Raw genomic sequence first — 17,451 nt, 5'->3', positions numbered from 1 at the left:
CACTGGAAACTGTTTGAAGGAGAAAACCAAACCTTCATATCTGATAGGGTTACAGAAGGCAGAACAGCCAGTCTTGTGGGATTTATGTATGTGTTGCTGTCTCACATGATCATATTGTGACCCTGTGAATATTTTGTATCTCTTGGAGTCCCACTCCTTGTGGCACAGGAGTACACGAGTATGCCCCTTATGAAAACAAAAGGCAGAAAAACTATTTTCTATCACAGATGAAAGCTTGAAACCCCCAACTGTAGAGTTTCAACATGCAAGTCCTTCTAGGTGTATTTTATACAGATCATAGTTGTAACATGCAATTGACTGACTGACAAATTCTCTGACTTTACAGGTCTCTTCCTCTCCTGCCAGTATACACCACACTTGCTCCTCTTTTCTCTTAACATTTTGTCTGGGGTTGTAATCTTTCTCTTCAGCTCAGACAACCCCTCCTCTGACCTCTCACTGCAGGTAACTACAGGCAGTGCTACATTTCAATGAACCCAAACCTGCTGGATGTCCAGAAACTGCGGCTGTGATAAATTCTCCTTTACAGCTTTTCAAAGCTGTCACATTTGGCACCGAAGTCCCTTAACCACAACTCATCAGCGGCTGGGGGAGTTTTCTGGCTAAGTTGCAATGAGCTTGTTCTTTTCTGATGTTCTTCCAGTCACTGTCATGGGGAAGATCCTAAGGTGGGTTTCTCATATAGGGCTACTGAAGGCGTTGTCAGCATAGAAACAGTTTTACCTGAGGGCCTGCCTAAATCGTAGCAGGAAGTTGGATTTCAAAGACTGACACTATGTTGTTGACAAGCACTCTTGCAGACCTCAGAGCAATCTACATATGTCCTGGAAATTTCTCCAGGTTATACTGACACAGAAGGCTTGTGTTCTTAAAATTTCCACCTGTATGGCTTTAAACATACTAAAGATGAATTAAGGATATTTTAAAGACTAGCTTATGGTAAAAAAGGCACAGTACTTACTCTTCTTCATATCTCTTTCTGCAAAAGAGAAGAAAACAAAACATGCATTAGATTCCTCCTAAGAGGACTTATACAGAGGCAGATTCTCAGATACACTTCAGTGGCACAGTATAGCTGTAACTGGCCAGTTAACTTAGGTTTATGGCTGCTTTGTGTCAGCAGAACTGCATAAAACAGCCAGAGGGTACTGGTGAATCTGACCCTATAACCTTTTGAATGGACAGCCCCAAATGAGAAAGGACTGTCAGAAACCTGGCTTTGGCTGTGAGACCCAGCCTTGTCCTCACACTGTTAGAGAAGGAAGGTTGGATCACTCCGCTAACAAAAGTAAGTAACATCAAGCCATTAATACAAAAAGTAAAACTGAACATCATTCTTATACTTCACATACATTTCTGTCTACTCTCTTTAAACAGAAATGTATTTTTAAAAGAAAAAGAGTACATTTCAGCATTTTAGGGTGTAGAGTCAATGAAGCTGTTAAGTTTTTTGTAGACTACATATCAACTGAAACCTCTCCAGAGAAGGATGATGTTGATATAAATCCTGAAAGCACCAGGGACTTAAAATTGTAGTTTGCAAACATGTGCATGGAATGTTTTCCTTATGGTATGGTTTCACTCAAATGCAAGAGAACCAAATGTCTCCATCGCTGCATTAGGCTTTCCTGATATCACATCCTCAGCCACACTTTTTTGACTGCCTGCAGTCTTATCTCCTGGCCCACCAGTGCCTAGCTGAGCATCTGGAAGCTGCTGCTTTCATTGCTTCTGCACTGTCAGCATTTTGTGTGTTTAGGACATCCCTCTGCCTCTGTAATAGTTGACCCAGCTACTTCAGGCTGAAAGCTGAGCAGGTAGTTGCCAGCATCCTTTCATTTTTACCAGCTGCATTTCTTTGGCTAGGCTAGCAAACAACATCCTCAGTTTGCATAATCACTGCTGAAACACAGGACTCTACAGAAATTGGATTTGCACATGTCTCCAATGCAGACACCTACATTTTGGGATGAATTTTTTCCTCTTCAGTCAAAAGGAATAGGAATCTCAACATAGCTAATTAAATCTGATTTGTCAGTACAGATGTGCAGAGTGCCACTCTCAAATTGCTCCTGATATAGAACTTGTTTTTCACATGTCAGATATTACTCAGCAGAGGAACAGAAGCCCCTACTAATGTCAGCTCATTTAAGATTTTTCAAAGTGGAACAATATTCTTTCCAAGGGAAAAGAAAAATATTTAACAAGTAAACATTTTTCAAAAATATTTGGCACCAGACCCCAGTTTGTTATGTCTCTCTATGGAAAACAGCCTATAACTTATTTGGTAACAATCCTGCATAGTTTTCTTCCTAGGGCAAATATTCTCCAATGGGTAGTAACAGGTTTAGATGACCACGGTTCTGAATCTCAGCATGCACTTTCAGGTCTTACTAGTTGAATTGACTGCAATCTTTAGGCACTGGGAAAAATCACAATGTAATATACACATACCAGTGCTTTTATCACTGGTTCCTGTTTAAAGGCTAATCAGGAAAGAACAAGACAAAAAAGGCTTCATTGTAAGGAAGTCCTTGTCACTTCCTGCTAGCAAAGGCTACAGTGGCTCAGCACAAAATATCCTTTCTCTTCACAAAGCCCAGCTGTGATTTTGGAACAGGAGCACCTCTTGCTAGCTTTGGAATTCAAGTGGAAACATCCACCCTAGGATGTACATGGATGCTTTTTTTTTTTTTTTTTTTCAAATTTCCTTCCCTGTCCCCTTTCCTCAGCAGCAGGGATAAATGAATGACAGTAGTGGCTTCTCTTGATTCGTCACGAAAGAATATTGTAGGCATCAGCACTAAAACACCCACTTAGGGGAGATACCTAGCCATCCATTAGCCTGAAGGCCTGAGTTTATATGAAAATTTATTTCTTTCAACTTCCAGGGTAGCTAAAACCTGAGAACCCTGCACATATGCTTTGTTATATATTTAATAGCCAGACATGTTGCACAAAATAAGCTTCATTTTCAACATAACCTGTCTTCAAAGCAAACATTTCTCTTTTAGTGTTATTAATATCTTCCTTCACCACTCTTTCCAGATTTCACTTGGACATACTTCCCATCTCCTAAGTCTTAACAGATCTCTGCAGACCAATCACAAATTAGGGTGTGGTTGAAATAGTGTTGCTGATGTACATTCCCAGCAACACTCCCAGTTCTTGACACACTTTCCCAAGACTTTCCCAAGAGGCCGGCATTGCAGCCACGGCACAAAGCACCTCCCTCTGGTGGGAATTGGCAGCTTGCTCCATCGATTTCAAACACCCCCACCATGAGGAGTCGGGAGCTACACAGCAGCTCCAGATCCTGGGGCCTTGCAGCAGCGGCCCGGAAATGCCAGTGCAGTTGAGTAGCTCCGCATCCCAATTCAAGGAGTAGACTTGCAGAAGACAGGGGGCAGCAAGTTTCCTGCGAGCTGGAAAAGGTGCTTCCAATAGCCCATGATATGATGCAGCATTTTTTTTTTTTTGCCAGTATGGGGCACCGAAACTAAGAAAAGAGCAGCCTTTCTTGCGCTATTTTTGCCCATCTTAGAGAGAAAGAAATCTAATCATGGCCCCTGGCTTGTCATCTTTTTATGAAAGCAGCATAAGCCAGAGCTCCCAGCAAGCCTTATAAAACTCCGGATTTACAGGGGACCTTTCATCTACATCCATTTAAAATGTTCCCTGCCAGGCAACGGACTATGGACGGAAATCATCATTTGAAAAGATCTTACTTTAAGGACTGTACACAGTCTCTTAAATGCTGCTTCAGTTCTTCATCCTTTTCATAGGATTCCAGCATGGTGTGTGCATCATCATGGTGATAGCAATAGATTTTATATGTGTCTTCTAGTGGGCCTTTAATCTGCAAGAACACTTCCCCTGTTAAGGAGAAAAACAAAGCATGTCAAGTCAGACAACAGCATCTCAGGAGGAGTTTTATTATTCCACCACATTAGCCGTGAGCTAAAAGGGCTGGCTTCCACTTTACTTCCCTTAGAAACGATCTTGCATGTTTATGTGCATTATTTATTACATGTATTTCTCAGCTGCTCATCTTTGTCATAGCCAGGCACCATTATATCAGTGTTAATGCACAAAAATTCCCTCAGGGAAAAAGCATGAAATCTCTATACCTCACACCCCTTCAAACACAACCTCTTAATTCACTGCCCAGCTTAATGCCCCTTCAGTGGAAAACACACAGGAGAGCTTAAGTAATAAAGGGAGACCATTTTGGTGTCATGGGCTGGCAGGAGGGATGAATGTAAGCCTGTTAGTTTTCCTTTTGACTTTCTTTCATGAATATGAACTTAAATGGGTAATAACAGGAATAATGACTCTATCTTCCATTAGCCATTTCAATTTTATCTGTTTTGCAAAACCCTGAAATGGCAATTGTTATGACCTAGAATAGAGAATTTTCTCCACATGACAGAAGAAAAACCTCCACCCCTCCCCTAATTAAATAAAACCACCATGGATTACAGCCATTTTTATATAATACTAGGTTTATATTCAACTGAAGAAGGAGAACACTTCCATTTCCAGACCTCCACACCACCATTTTCCCATAAAAAACAGTTGGGAATTTTAGAGGCACTAAAGTAGTCCTACACTCATTTCCCATTTACTTCTGGAACCTAATTCTCTCAGCCTAAAACTCCCGTGTCTGTTTCTGTGTGTGCAAGAAATATTATCTAAGCGGGGAAGGCATGCTCCATTTCTTCTGCTGAGATATTTGTTCAGTCCTTACACCCTTATGCAGCAGCCCCCTGATCAGCATCCTTGGAAATGCGTATAATAAACAACAGCAATGCTAAAAAACTCCCGTCTTGGGCATTTACTGAAAATTACATCTATGTGGCAACCAGTCCAAATAGATGTTTATAAACATTCCTGTTGAGTTATAGCAATGATTATTAAAGTCAAAAGCTGAACACTGCATTAATTGGGAGCTCACTATTCATTCACAGAGCAAGTGCTGAGCTGTCAGGCATCCTGCATGTTTCATCCTGACCGGAGTGTGCTGTTCCATAATACATTGCATTGAACTGCTCCGTCTTAAAGTGAAAAATGATTCAGTTACCACAGTAACACAGCTCTGGGTTTTTCCCCTAGCAGAGAAGGTTAACTGGGCTGTCTAATGCATGTTGGTTTCAGGGTGCAAATAAGGGAAAAACAATGAGGAGCTAAGAGCACCACACTACATTTTAGTTACTGTAAGGATACAGTCAGAAAAGCACCAGATTCCTATAGTTAAATGCTCTTTATCTGTCCTCTCTGTCTTGTGCTTACTGCTAATGCTGATGGCTACCAACGCACATTGCATCCTGGCTTTCCCATTAACTCTACACAGGTCTTTTTTAGCCAACAACGTAAGGGGAAACCTTAACAAGCCTCAACCTTGATCCTGCATGCTTGGCACCTGGTTCTAGAGGTGATGAGCTCTCACAATTTTCACTGACATTAAATGGAGCTCCAAGTGCTTAGCACGGTCTGTACTATGCTAAGCCCTCAAGTGAGGTCACATTTTCAGTAGGAAAAATGCAAGGTAGCCTTACAACTCATTTCAGTATATACTAGAGGCTGAAAATTATCTTCTCCAGGAGGAAAGAGTTGGGCAAGTTCTGTTCACTGAAGTATTGTGCCACAGTGACAGATACTTTCCTTGATGCCCAATGATGAGAAAAATTATGTGCTGATTTCATGAAGAGGGCTTTTTAACAGAAGATGGATTTTTAAAACCTAAAGCCCATCTTGGTTCTGGTTGTATGGACCAAATCAGATGAGTTTTGGGCGTATCACTGGAGCAACTTGCTTTATAGACCAAAACCACATTGTATTTGGGCACGGCTTTAAAAATACTCTGAGAGATGCAAAACTACCTGATGCCTCTCCTGGAGTATGATGGTCATCAGTCTCAAAGAGAAATTCCTAGGAGAAAGGCTTGAGTAACAAAATAGTTTCTCCCTGTTGCTCTCAGTGGTGCTTTCACTGTGGACAGCAGTAGGAGAGGGAGGAAGGACAAGTCTCATAGCTAAAGCTAAGTCTTCATATTCCTCCATATGAAGTGTCCAGAACAGAGAGGAGAAGAAATTCAGGAGAGAACTACAAAAGGTATTTAACCTATTTTAGCTCAGATTAGGAGACAGGTTTTGAAACCAATCACTCATTAGTCCTCATCTCCCATGCCTTGACTGTGTGGTGGAGCAGTCACAGTGACACAAACTGGATCCCTTTGAGGATGACGATTACCAGAAGACACACTACAAGGGCACATCTTATGCAGTCCAACCATAAAGGGGCATCTCAATCCACAGGCACAGGCTACAGCCAAGCTGAAGTAAGACCTCTTGTAATGTGTAGTGCAGATACCATCTGCTTAGCAGAAACCCTCACTCTGCAAGTCTGCTCCTACTAGAGCACAAGTCAGTGTGGACATAACATGAAGTGTGGAGAACGGAGACTAAAATAAGACATGAGTGTGAGCAACAACATTGTTTTGCTTTCAAAGCAGTGAATTATCAGTTCTTTTCAACCTCACCATGATTGGGTTGCCTTCCAAAGTAAGATACTTCAGCGCAAGATTTTTAAATACACTAAACATGACAGAATATGATGGGCATGCTTTTTCTATAGACTGGTTTCAACAACTTTCACACTGAAGATCCTGAAAACAAAATTATTACTTTGATGTACTTTTAGAGGAAAATAAACCTACTAACTTACAGCTTATAGTGATGCAATTATTCTCCCAGTTTTTGTCTCAGCCTTTGGAAGAATGCCTCACACCTTACTTGACAACCTTTTTCCTGTCGTAAGTTAGCCAACTCCATGATCAATGATCCCATGCATTTTCATGGTTCTTTGTCTGATTCTGGAGAAATACACCCTAATAGATGGATGAAATTGTTTGTCTTTACTTCTGAATGTGGCAGGAAACTAATAGAATGATTCTCTTGGCTGTGAGAAAGGCACTTCCTGCTAGAATAGAACATTGCTTATTAAGGGTATGACTCATCATGATGCACTTTTACTGAAATACCACCAAACAACACAGACGTATCAAACTACATTAAGCTGTTGCCTTGGCACACCAGATTGAGACGTGCTAGGATTAACACTTTTCCCAAGCCTCTTACGCTTTAATATCCTGTTTCTTAGTAAAGTGGCAACCAATATTTTTTACCCGATTATTTGCGAGGACAGGGGGACTTTTTATAAGGTGTTACCTGCGTTATGTGGTCAGGTTAGGAAAGAAAGAACCTCTCTCGACCTCTGAATCACAGCTGGAAGTTTTTTAAGCTGAACTGTTCAGTTTTTTAAACTTTTGACTTTGCACTGAAGCAAATTCAGAATTCTCACCTGATCTCTTAAGGTGGTTCACCTACTGCCTCTGCACTGAAAAAGCAGTCATGGGAGAGCTGATGCATGGTGGTAACTTCTTAAATCTCTCCAGCTGTGCCAGAATGTCAAGTGAATCACAGCCTTAATGTTCATGACCTGACCTGCAGAGCTTGTGATTGTTGTGACATATCCAGGGCCAACCTGTTTGCTGAAAATACCCGTGATCCCTACAGACATTCCCACACAGAATCCCACAAACTTCAGATTCATTACAGCTTTCTCTCCTGTTCATGTCCCTGTCAAGCACATTTAACCACCTCTTACATGAACTGTATCACCAGTAGATACATGTTTACAGTGTTTGGGGTGGGTTGGGGTTGTGACATGCTGGTTTTTCCAAACGTTTTAATGCTTTTCCTGAATGGCACAACTCTGAGTATACAGTATAAGAGCTAGAGTCAGCATAAGTGGATTTAGGTAGACAATACCAAACTAGATGAAGCAAATCTCAGCAGTAAGTTGTATAACTCAGTGCTGCATATTTTTTCTCATTCTAAATTCATTTTCTCCTTCTTTCCTCCCCCTCAGCATCCAGATGGATGGAAAATAAAAGCATCATAATCATACAAGTACAGTACAGCAACTGGACAGGTTTCACATGTCATTTTTCCTGTGTCATTTTGGACAGCTTCTAGCCTACCAGCCTCTGCAAGGGGTATGAGTTAAGTTTGATGAGAGTAGAGGACAGGAGAGTGTTATGTTTATTCTTTCACGTAGCTTTGTAGAACTCAAGAGGACAGTAAACATACCGATTATTTGCATGGGTGGTTCCACATCTGTTGTGGCTTCTTCCAACAATGACAGCAGTTTGGCTGATAGTTGATGGACCAATTCAATGTTGCTAAACAAGCCATCCACGTCAAAGCGAGCAATCTAATGGAATACAAATATTAAGCAGCTATTGACAAAGGATAAAGAAGGACCTCGTGTATTGCAGAGAGCTTCTCTTGCTATACCCTGAGTGTTCAACACCCCAGGAAGCACCACGTCTGCAAAACCTCATATAAACATCCTCCTTGTGACTTCAAGGACACAACACAGTTTTCACATTAGTATAATATGGTTGACACAGTTAACAAAGGGTATGTTATCAAGTGGTTCTAACCTTATTTTGAGCTATCCCTAATCTGAAACTGTTTACCTAGGAAGGAAATAAATATTATCATCTGAATAAAGAAAAGCTCCTGGCTTTGAAATGTTTGTTTACTTTCCCACTAAGGAAAACAATAGTTGACAGTGGGTTTGATTCCCTGACTACCACTCACTATCAGAGGCCTCTACATAAACTGAGAGTTTGGCTCTTGGCGCCAGCTACCAGGTACAAAGACTTCTAGATAGTTGGTGCCATTTTAAGCTGGTTGTCCTATAAAACCAAAGTCAAGATCCTATAACTTCCACTAAAACCAACACATTCACAATTCTGGATATTAATACAACCTAAAGAACTTCTTACAGAGCCTGGGCACACAACATGGGCTTCGGTGAATTGTATCAATTTCTACCAACAGAAAATTTGGTTCTGTGTCCCTATTCATCTTACAGGAAGCAGAAGATTTCCAGGACACATACTTTTCATTGCACAGCAGGGCAATAGTTACTATTCAGGGACCACTGGAGATAACCAGAGGTAATGTGCTCATACTGAGAACAAGGAAAAGACCAATTTCTATCACTCATATTCATAGTCCCTGAACCTACCTCTCCATTTGGAAGAGAACTGCTGATTTACATAGCAGCTTACCAGAGCCCAGGAGGATCAAATTGCATGCTATTGTAACAAAATCACAAATATGCTTTCAGTACTGATGCAGTTAATTTCTTTATAAGCATTATAGGGCCTAAAACATGTTTTTTCCATTTGGAAATATGAAAGAGATTCATTGCTAGACCAATTTTCTAAACACATTACAAAGTTTCAATATGGTAGTTTATTGGAGAGCTAGCATTAAAAACATATAACATTCTTGAAAGCCTTTCAGAAGTGCAGAGGTTATTAAATTAAGGCAGTTATAATCTATAAATTACTTTTCCTGTATACATCTAGCACAGGACTTCTGACCTCCTTCCCAGCATGTCTACATAGTATTTGGAACTACGTTGTGCATGGACACTTCCACACGTTAACAAAGTGACAAGGGATAGAATGAAAATGAATGTTTTCAGTTGGGTGAAAAAAAGCGACGGAATATGGCACACTTGTCAAAAATCTCAGCAAGTTCAACCAGGGTATACTCTTGCTAAGTGCTGGCCAGGCTGGGGAGGAAGTCAAGTGGAGACTGCTTCTAAGTGGATGAATGAGTGAGAAGGAAGAAGTCAAGAACTCCTTAAAATTAAGTCAGCAGATGCCGGTTCTTCTGAAAATGGGCTGGAACAAGTTCTGTCAGAATTTTAGGAAAGCAAAAAGGTTCTGCAGGAGTTTTAACACTACAGGTTAAGAGGCATTGCCAACATCATCTAAAGACACTTTGGCCTCTGCACCTGTATTTTGTCACCAATTTAATACAGTTTTAATACAAAATACCTGGGTTAAGGTCTGTTTAAAATTATTTTTATTCTATATTTGCAGAAAATGTCATTTGTACAGCCTCTGTGAATGCTATGTTTTAGGCCTCACAAACACAAGTCTGTTTCTAGACAATCTTTTCTGTTCCCAGCACCATTTTTCTACAAATTGAAATACTGTTGAGGAAAAGGTGCTCTTTGAAGTCTCAGCTGAAAAAGAAAATAGGTATCATTGGCCTAATAAGATCTTTCCCATGAAAGGTAATTTATGAGTCTTCTTTCTTAAGTGTACCTCTTTTGTGTTGAATGCAAATTTCCCAAGTGCTCACTGGACTGTCAAGCATGGTATTTATCCACCACAGCTGTCTGAAAGGATGGATAAAGTAATCTTAACAACTGAATTTAACCTTGATGCAGAGTTTCATGCCATTCCAGTTTCTATTGTGGAAAAAACCTTGGGTTTGGATGTACCAGTAAACATCTGCCAAGGCATGTAACAAGTGTTATAACTACAGAGCAGCATGGAGAGCTGGAAGCTGCTACTGCAGCCCGTAGGCAGGGATATAATACCCAAGCTGACCTCTGGACAAGTACCTCGATGCAGTGTTTACACAAGTGCAGCACAAGTGGTCAGGACCATATCTGACCTTCCACTCTCCTCACCAGAGCCCTGACACATCACTTCCCGGAGCGCTGGCTCCAGACCCGCTCCCAGCACCACGTCACTCTTGCGCTGACTCTTGTGCTTGCATTGAGATTGTCCACAACCAGAATGTGGCTGAGTTGAGACCTCGGCATCACTGCCTCATCCTCCACCCCTGGCACTCACCTGCTTGTTTCTCAGGGGCTGAATCACTTCCTTGATGCAGAGATCCAGGTCGCTGATATAGTCTTTCTCCGTCTGCATGAGTTCTGTGATGATTTTCACCCTCCTGGCCATCATGCGTCTGCTGACTTCTTCTTCGTCCTCCTGCGACGAAGCGGCAGGGGTGAAGGACACTGCTTGTGGAGCCATTTTTTCTGTTTAAAAGAGGGAAAGATTTGTGAGGAAAGTCATAATTCCACATGCTCACCCAGCTTGCCCTGCATGACCGTGGGTGGTGGACAAATGGCCATAGTGAGCAGGAAAAGAAGCATAAGAAATGGCAAACCCAAATCAGACTGAATGTCATCCCATCTCCTTCTTCTAAAAGTGGACCTGGGTTTGCCAAAGCAAATCATCCTCTGGCATTACGGGGATAACCCATCACGGGCTCCCCTGGCTTTGATGTTATGTATCAGGTAGAAATTTTCAATGGAGCACAGGAGAGTCTGATTCTTGTTCCACTGAAATTCAAGGATAGCTGATGCCCTTCTACTCCTTTGAAAACACAGTCGTGGTCTGACATCTATTATGATTTGGAGGATGGGAAAAAATGTGCTCCTGTGAAAGAAAAAGGCTGTTTACCATAAAAAAGCTTCACAATAATAACCTTTGTTCTGTACAATGTAACGTTGAGTCTATTCATGGGAAATTGAGAGCTGAGTACTGGATGACAAACTTTCAAGTGAAGACAATGTTACTAATGATGATGATGAATCCTCCAACTCTGTTTAAAAATAATTTTTTGAAAGAAACAAAGGAATTCAAGAAGAATAGGGGAAAACCTTTAATGATCAATAACAACTGTTTCTTGGAGCAACAGAGATCATTGGGATTAGGACATTCTTCACTGTTTTTCAGTACTTAACACCTAGAATATCTGTTTTGTTTCAAATAGATGAAAATGCCAGCAAGTCTTCTACAGATGGGTAATTTATGTACACTACCAGACCTGCACACAATCTACTTATCTTTAATGATGGTCTTCCCATTTGCTGGTCTGTAGGCCAGCCTGCAGAGATCCATGTCAGCTGTAAAAAGGGCACTGAATTTTATCTGTGTACACTGGCAATTTGTATTTTTCATTAGGAAACACACACACAAAACCCAAAACCAAAACGAAACAAAAATGAAGTGAAAGATTTCAGAGCCTATTCTGGTGTTTTTCTGCTAGCCACAAGATGGTGCAGAGTACCAACAAAGATGGACATATCATTAGCCTGCTCAAGTCTGCATCACCCAGGCTGAGCTTTGACAGCACCAGCTTTTATTGCTCAGCAGCAAAGGATGGGAATCTCCACTGACAGTCAGACTGCTACACCTTCGTGTCAACTTCTTGTGGGGACTGTACTTAAGGAGGCAATAACAAGCAGTATCAGGTGCTTTGCTCACTGATAGCCAGTACTGATTACATTGCAGTTATTCGAGTTAATTTTAAGGGTAAGGTCATGAGCACTCCAGTGAGCATCGAACAGCGCACAGCTCACCACACAATACCAGCCAAGGCTGTAGAGGATAACCCAGAGCTGGACTTGTGGGAAGCCAAGCAGCATTCAGGACAGACTGCTTTGAGCAATCTTCTGACAAGAGGTGTAAAATATAATAAATCCAATGTATCATCTTTGCCCACTCCTTCTACAATTATGCTGACCACTGATATTCAGAAAGGACAGGTTTGTTAGTAATGATTCTCCCACCAGGTTTTCAAATGAGGCTGATGTGACCAAAGATAGTTTTAAATAGCTGCTTTTGGGACTGCACCTGTCTCTACACTACTAGTTTTAAACAGTGAGGACAAAGAACCTAAACAGACCTGGATGAAAGGCGGGGGGTAGGGGAGCTGTTTTCTCAAACTTTTTTGTATTTAGATATGCTTTTCAGCTTGGAGTTGTTAGCCTTGAAGTTTGTGTATAACACAGGCATGAACATTTTATCCTCAAGTTTGTACAGAGACAATGAAATGGAAACATGAAGAGGATGTCTCCCCTCTGCAAGGCCTTGGCTATCAAAAAAACTTTAGGCTTAACCTTGCCCTGGTGCATTTGTGCTGGTATAAGTGCACAAACTGCACAGGAGCTTGCACTGCTGCAGAGCTCACCCACCAAAGGTGCTGTGTGCTGGACAAAACAGGTTCTATCCTTTAGTGAGGAAGAGAGCAAAAGTGGTACCAGTATCATTTCACAGCTCCCCCAGAGAAATTTCCTGCTAGGGTTGCAGAATGGGACCACCTTGCCTGCTGCTGACACGCTAAACCAGCAGGTATTTTTTCTTCTAAAAACTTACAGTATGTACCCACATTTATAAATTCACAAGGAACCACATGAACAATCCATTTCTATTCCAGTTTTGCACCAAAATCAGGATTTTTCTTGAGACTGGGTGTGAAAATGTTGTCATGCATGTAACTGTGTGTGAAGAGTTATGGGCAACTCCCAAGAAAGCACGTAGAAGAAGATCTCAGAAGCGTAGTTTTGTCTCAGACACAGATGTTATCATATCAGATGGAATTTTAAGCTAAATACAAGATGCTGTACAAAAGAACGTTCTAATCTTTTATACTGGTGGCAGGGGAGGCCATTACATGAGCAAAATAAAGCCACTGTGTTCCACTTCAGGCTGGAAGTCACAATCCCTCGAGAGGCTGTTCTTTCAGTTTGTGCCATTAGATAGCCCTGATCAAATTTGATTCTTGAATTATGTCAGGGCTCATCTATTATCATTATTACATGATAGATAATAATGCCAGGAAAGAAAAACTGTTCTCAACAGGAAGAAATAATCATGAGAAATATCAGTTAGACGCTGTTTCCTTATAGAAAACGTGTTTTTTTAATAAATGTTTCCTTTTGTTAAATGTAATATAATTTTCCATTTTCACTCAATACATTCACTTTTTCATTTCAGGCATATCTGTCTCTATAGAATGCAACAGCAAGATCTTGAAGTGATGATTACAGTCAAAATGTGTGATTTCATGTTCAGCTGATTGCTTTTGACCAGTTTGAGAACATTAGTAGTTTGCTGAAATCCTTGTGGAGTAAGTGCAAGTTTAATGAATGCACAAACAGTGAGTGCATATCTGGAATATAATCAGACTCATTTCTACCTGGTAACGTGTACCAGCCCTGGAACTGTTGAAAAGAGAGGATTAGGAGGAAGAGACATCACTGAGGATTAACTGCTACAGTAAGAATTTGACACATTCGCCCTCAGAGATACCAGGTTTAGAAAAATGAAAAAATAGTCTGTTGAATAGTTTATTAACCATTGCATCTTAAGCCCAGTTAACAAAAACTAACTGGTACTTTTAGTAGATGTAAGAATAAAAAGTAGAAGGCAATGTTTGGAATTAATGCTTTTGTGATGCCAGCTATCTGCTGGAGTTGCCTTTCTGGAGGACTTTCCTTTGGAGATGACTTTGGTTTTTCAATTGTGTATTGAAGTACATGGCTCTAGTTGCATGAAACAAGAGGTTCATTATGGGATGACAAGGACAAAGAAGCCACATGTCTTACAAAAACAGTTTCTTGCAAGTGTGAAGTCTAAAGACGTCCCCCAGATGGAGACATCCCACAATGTGGTGAGAGCACGGAGGAACAGAGCTTGCAATGTGCAAATGCAGTAGCTCTCTTCTAGGCCCAGGGGAAGTACTGGGGGACTGTTCAATCCCCTTAAAGGGAGGAGAGGCATGTTTGCCTCAATCCACAACTGCAGAAAGGAACTAAGTTCTAAACACAGTCCAAAGCAAGATTAAAACACAAACGAGGTTAAATGTTGGGATCCAAAGTGATAATGCAACTTTATTTTTCTTAAAAGAGGAAAGAAAGAGAGGAAAAGAGAAAAGCAGGAAGATGCCAGAATAATTACGAGAAGCACAGGAAAGGGGTTACCACCACCATGGGTCCAGCGCTGGCTTGTAGAGTGCGATGGGTCTTTCTCTGGTGAAGTCCCTCTGAGAGCAGTCGACTGACCCTGGGAGGGAACAGGCCCATAGCAGCAAGACCAGAGTGGGATGGGGAGCACAGGCAGCCTCATAGGAGCAGCCAGGACAGCGAAGGACAGCACAGACAGCAAAGATTCCGGCACTATGTAGATTTTTCCAGTGCAGCCCCCCGTGCCTGCTTAGGCACTTGCTTGTGGAGGGTTTTGAGAGTGGCAATCGTCACATCCACTTCATAAAGTTCATTGGCTGGCTCATTTATGTATCAAAAAGTGTGCTGCTTGCTCGCTTAATGTATCAAGGGTTTGCTGCTCTTTCCTCTGGTGTATCAAAAGTCTGCTGCTCGCTTAGTGTATCAACGACAAGCTCTATTAATAACTTTCAACAGGATGCCTCAGTTTCTAAAATAACGCAGTTTGTAAAGTTTTTGTTAGAGGCAACTTAAAACTTTAATTTTCAAACCTTAATCTTCGAATTAGGTAATGGAGAAACAAGAGGTAATGGAGAAATATTCCTTGCATTTTACTTGTTCACTACAGGGACTCACAGCAAGCAACCAGAGGAGAAACCATAGCAGGCCTGTAAGATCTATGTGCATAAATTTCCATGGCTTCCACACCTATCATGAGCAGCTCCAAGAGGTCTGCTCTACCCACACTTCCTCCCAGGTAAGATGCTCTGGTTGGATATCACGTTTGCCCTTGGTGTGGGGACCCAGATTTCTCCCCACCCAGTGCTTCCCATGTGGAACCAAAGGTACTAGCACAGAATACAGGAACAAGTACAGTGATGCCAGTGCATGGAGTAAGTTACAGACTTTTTTGTTACTTAGGCAGCATTTGAAAGATGCCAGAGGAATGCAAGTTCTGCACTTGTACTGTGCAGATACGAGGATTTTTGCCTGGCACAAGGGACTGATGACGGCATAAGTTATCAAGGTATAACAAACAAATTACAGAATTACTTTGTTTTCCTATGTGAAACATGAGTCTCGTATCACCTTGGATAAATTATTCCTCTGTGAAAGCAAGTCCTCAGATAGCCTGTACCCTCAGATAACCTAGCTGTTACACACGGGAACGTACACTGGCTTTTATCAGCTGGATTTGGGAATGAAATGCAGACAGCCAAGCTCAGAGACTGCTGCCGTGGCAGCTTTCCTCTCCCTCCTCACACTGTTGCTCTGGTTCTGTTCCTGATTCCCCTGCAGGTGCTGGGAAGGCTGCAGGCCACAGAGACACTGGGATCCTTGGAAGTCAGGAAGCTTGAAATAAGACATGCAGTGGGGAAGGATGGAGTGTGACACTATGTGCAGACGAAGAGCATCACATGAGATAACACACAAGAGTTTTACTCCAGATGCCCCTCCCCTTGTGAGGAACCACATGAGGTGTCCTTAAGGTTCCGCTTACAGTGCAACAATACAGTGCAAACATGGTGTGAATTAGACCGCTGAAGACCAAGTTGGGCATTGAAATAGAAAAGGATTGGGAGGGCCTTGAGGAAAACCTCTTTTTTTTCTTTTACTGAGAGGCTCATAACAGCAGCATTGTTCAGGAGCGGGTTTGTCGAGCACAGGCTGTGAGCAACACATGCAAAAAGCCCCTTTCCTGAACCCACGAGGAAAACGCTGCAGGACCAGAATGACCTTGCACCCGTATTCAGGGGCAACAGGTTTGCTTATAAAATCTGCATCAGAGACTTCCGTGCAATTAGGTCATTCGATCTTTGATCATTTTTGTGTTCCATAAGGTACAGAGAATTTACATTCAACGCGCAGGTTCTTTCTTCAATTCCTTGACAGCAGACCGCTCTAATTATGTGTGTGCTGACAGGACTACAGAGAGCTCCCATGTGACCGCGGTGGAAAGGAAGAAAGCTTATCATCAGGTGACAGAAGAATGCCCTTATTGTTAGCGCCAATACTTGCAAATAAAGCTTTCCAGGGCGTCACAGACCGGTATAAATACACCACTCCTGTGGCACTAGGCCAATATGTTAATAAAGCAGGAACTGAGGAAGGGCTGTACCTGAGCTGCTTCCTCCGGGACACAGGCACCTCAAGATTTGGCATGGATTAGCTGTATGAATTATGGGCTGTGTGGCCCAAAAAGCAAAGTATCCCAATTTTAAAAATGTTTGCTAATATGCTCAGAGGAGGATCCATAACCCTCCTTGTGTCCCAGTCTTCCCTTCGGCTGCAGTTCCCAGTTATGCTGTGGTAGCTCCTAAGAGTCCTCAGCCCCATGGCAGGGCTTGGTGCTAAGTGCTGTGCAAACACTGCGGTACAAAATGGATTCTGCACTGAGATGATAAGCTTGCTTCCCAGCCTGACAGACACTGCAATAAGTTCAAGGAATAACTCCAGCTTTATTGCAGCACAAGCTAACAGAATTAGATCCCCCGAGCCTAAATTTGCATGGGGGAAAATAGAAGTATTTGTTAGATCGTGACTTCTCATCACCGGGCACAGTGGGGAGAATTTTCATCGAGCCAGCTCCTGAACTTCAGGAAATAATCTGAAATTTCACTCCTTACTGTACTTTAGCAAACCAGCCCCTCCACAAATCAATACATTCTGCAGTGAAATAGGATATTATCTGCATTGTAGTCCATAGAAAGTTAGTCAGCAAGTACAGCACAAAGCAAATAAGGAACTGGGGAGTGGCACAGAGGATCTTTACACCTGGTGCAAGAAGCTGAGTGCATGGACAGCCCATGC

The 17,451-nt window shown here is 41.9% G+C and overlaps 1 protein-coding gene across 1 annotated transcript in view; it reads right to left on the bottom strand.

Moving 5' to 3' along the window:
• Positions 1-17,451, bottom strand: part of ARHGEF38 (Rho guanine nucleotide exchange factor 38) — a 37,555-nt gene that overhangs the window by 15,623 nt on the left and 4,481 nt on the right. Inside the window, exons 2-5 of the mRNA XM_042049686.1 lie at positions 10,757-10,947; positions 8,175-8,298; positions 3,750-3,897; positions 983-1,000 (exon numbers count right to left, since the gene is read on the bottom strand). Of these exons, the coding sequence (XP_041905620.1) occupies positions 983-1,000; positions 3,750-3,897; positions 8,175-8,298; positions 10,757-10,947 (481 nt within the window). The remainder of the gene's footprint in view (positions 1-982; positions 1,001-3,749; positions 3,898-8,174; positions 8,299-10,756; positions 10,948-17,451) is intronic.

The sequence above is a fragment of the Corvus kubaryi genome, unplaced genomic scaffold (genome assembly GCF_017639235.1).
Source record: "Corvus kubaryi isolate FWS band 111438036 unplaced genomic scaffold, C.kubaryi_AGA036_p1.0 71, whole genome shotgun sequence".
NCBI lineage: Eukaryota > Metazoa > Chordata > Aves > Passeriformes > Corvidae > Corvus > Corvus kubaryi.
Note: the sequence above shows the minus strand (reverse complement) of the source record. Positions and strands in the feature narration are given on the sequence as shown.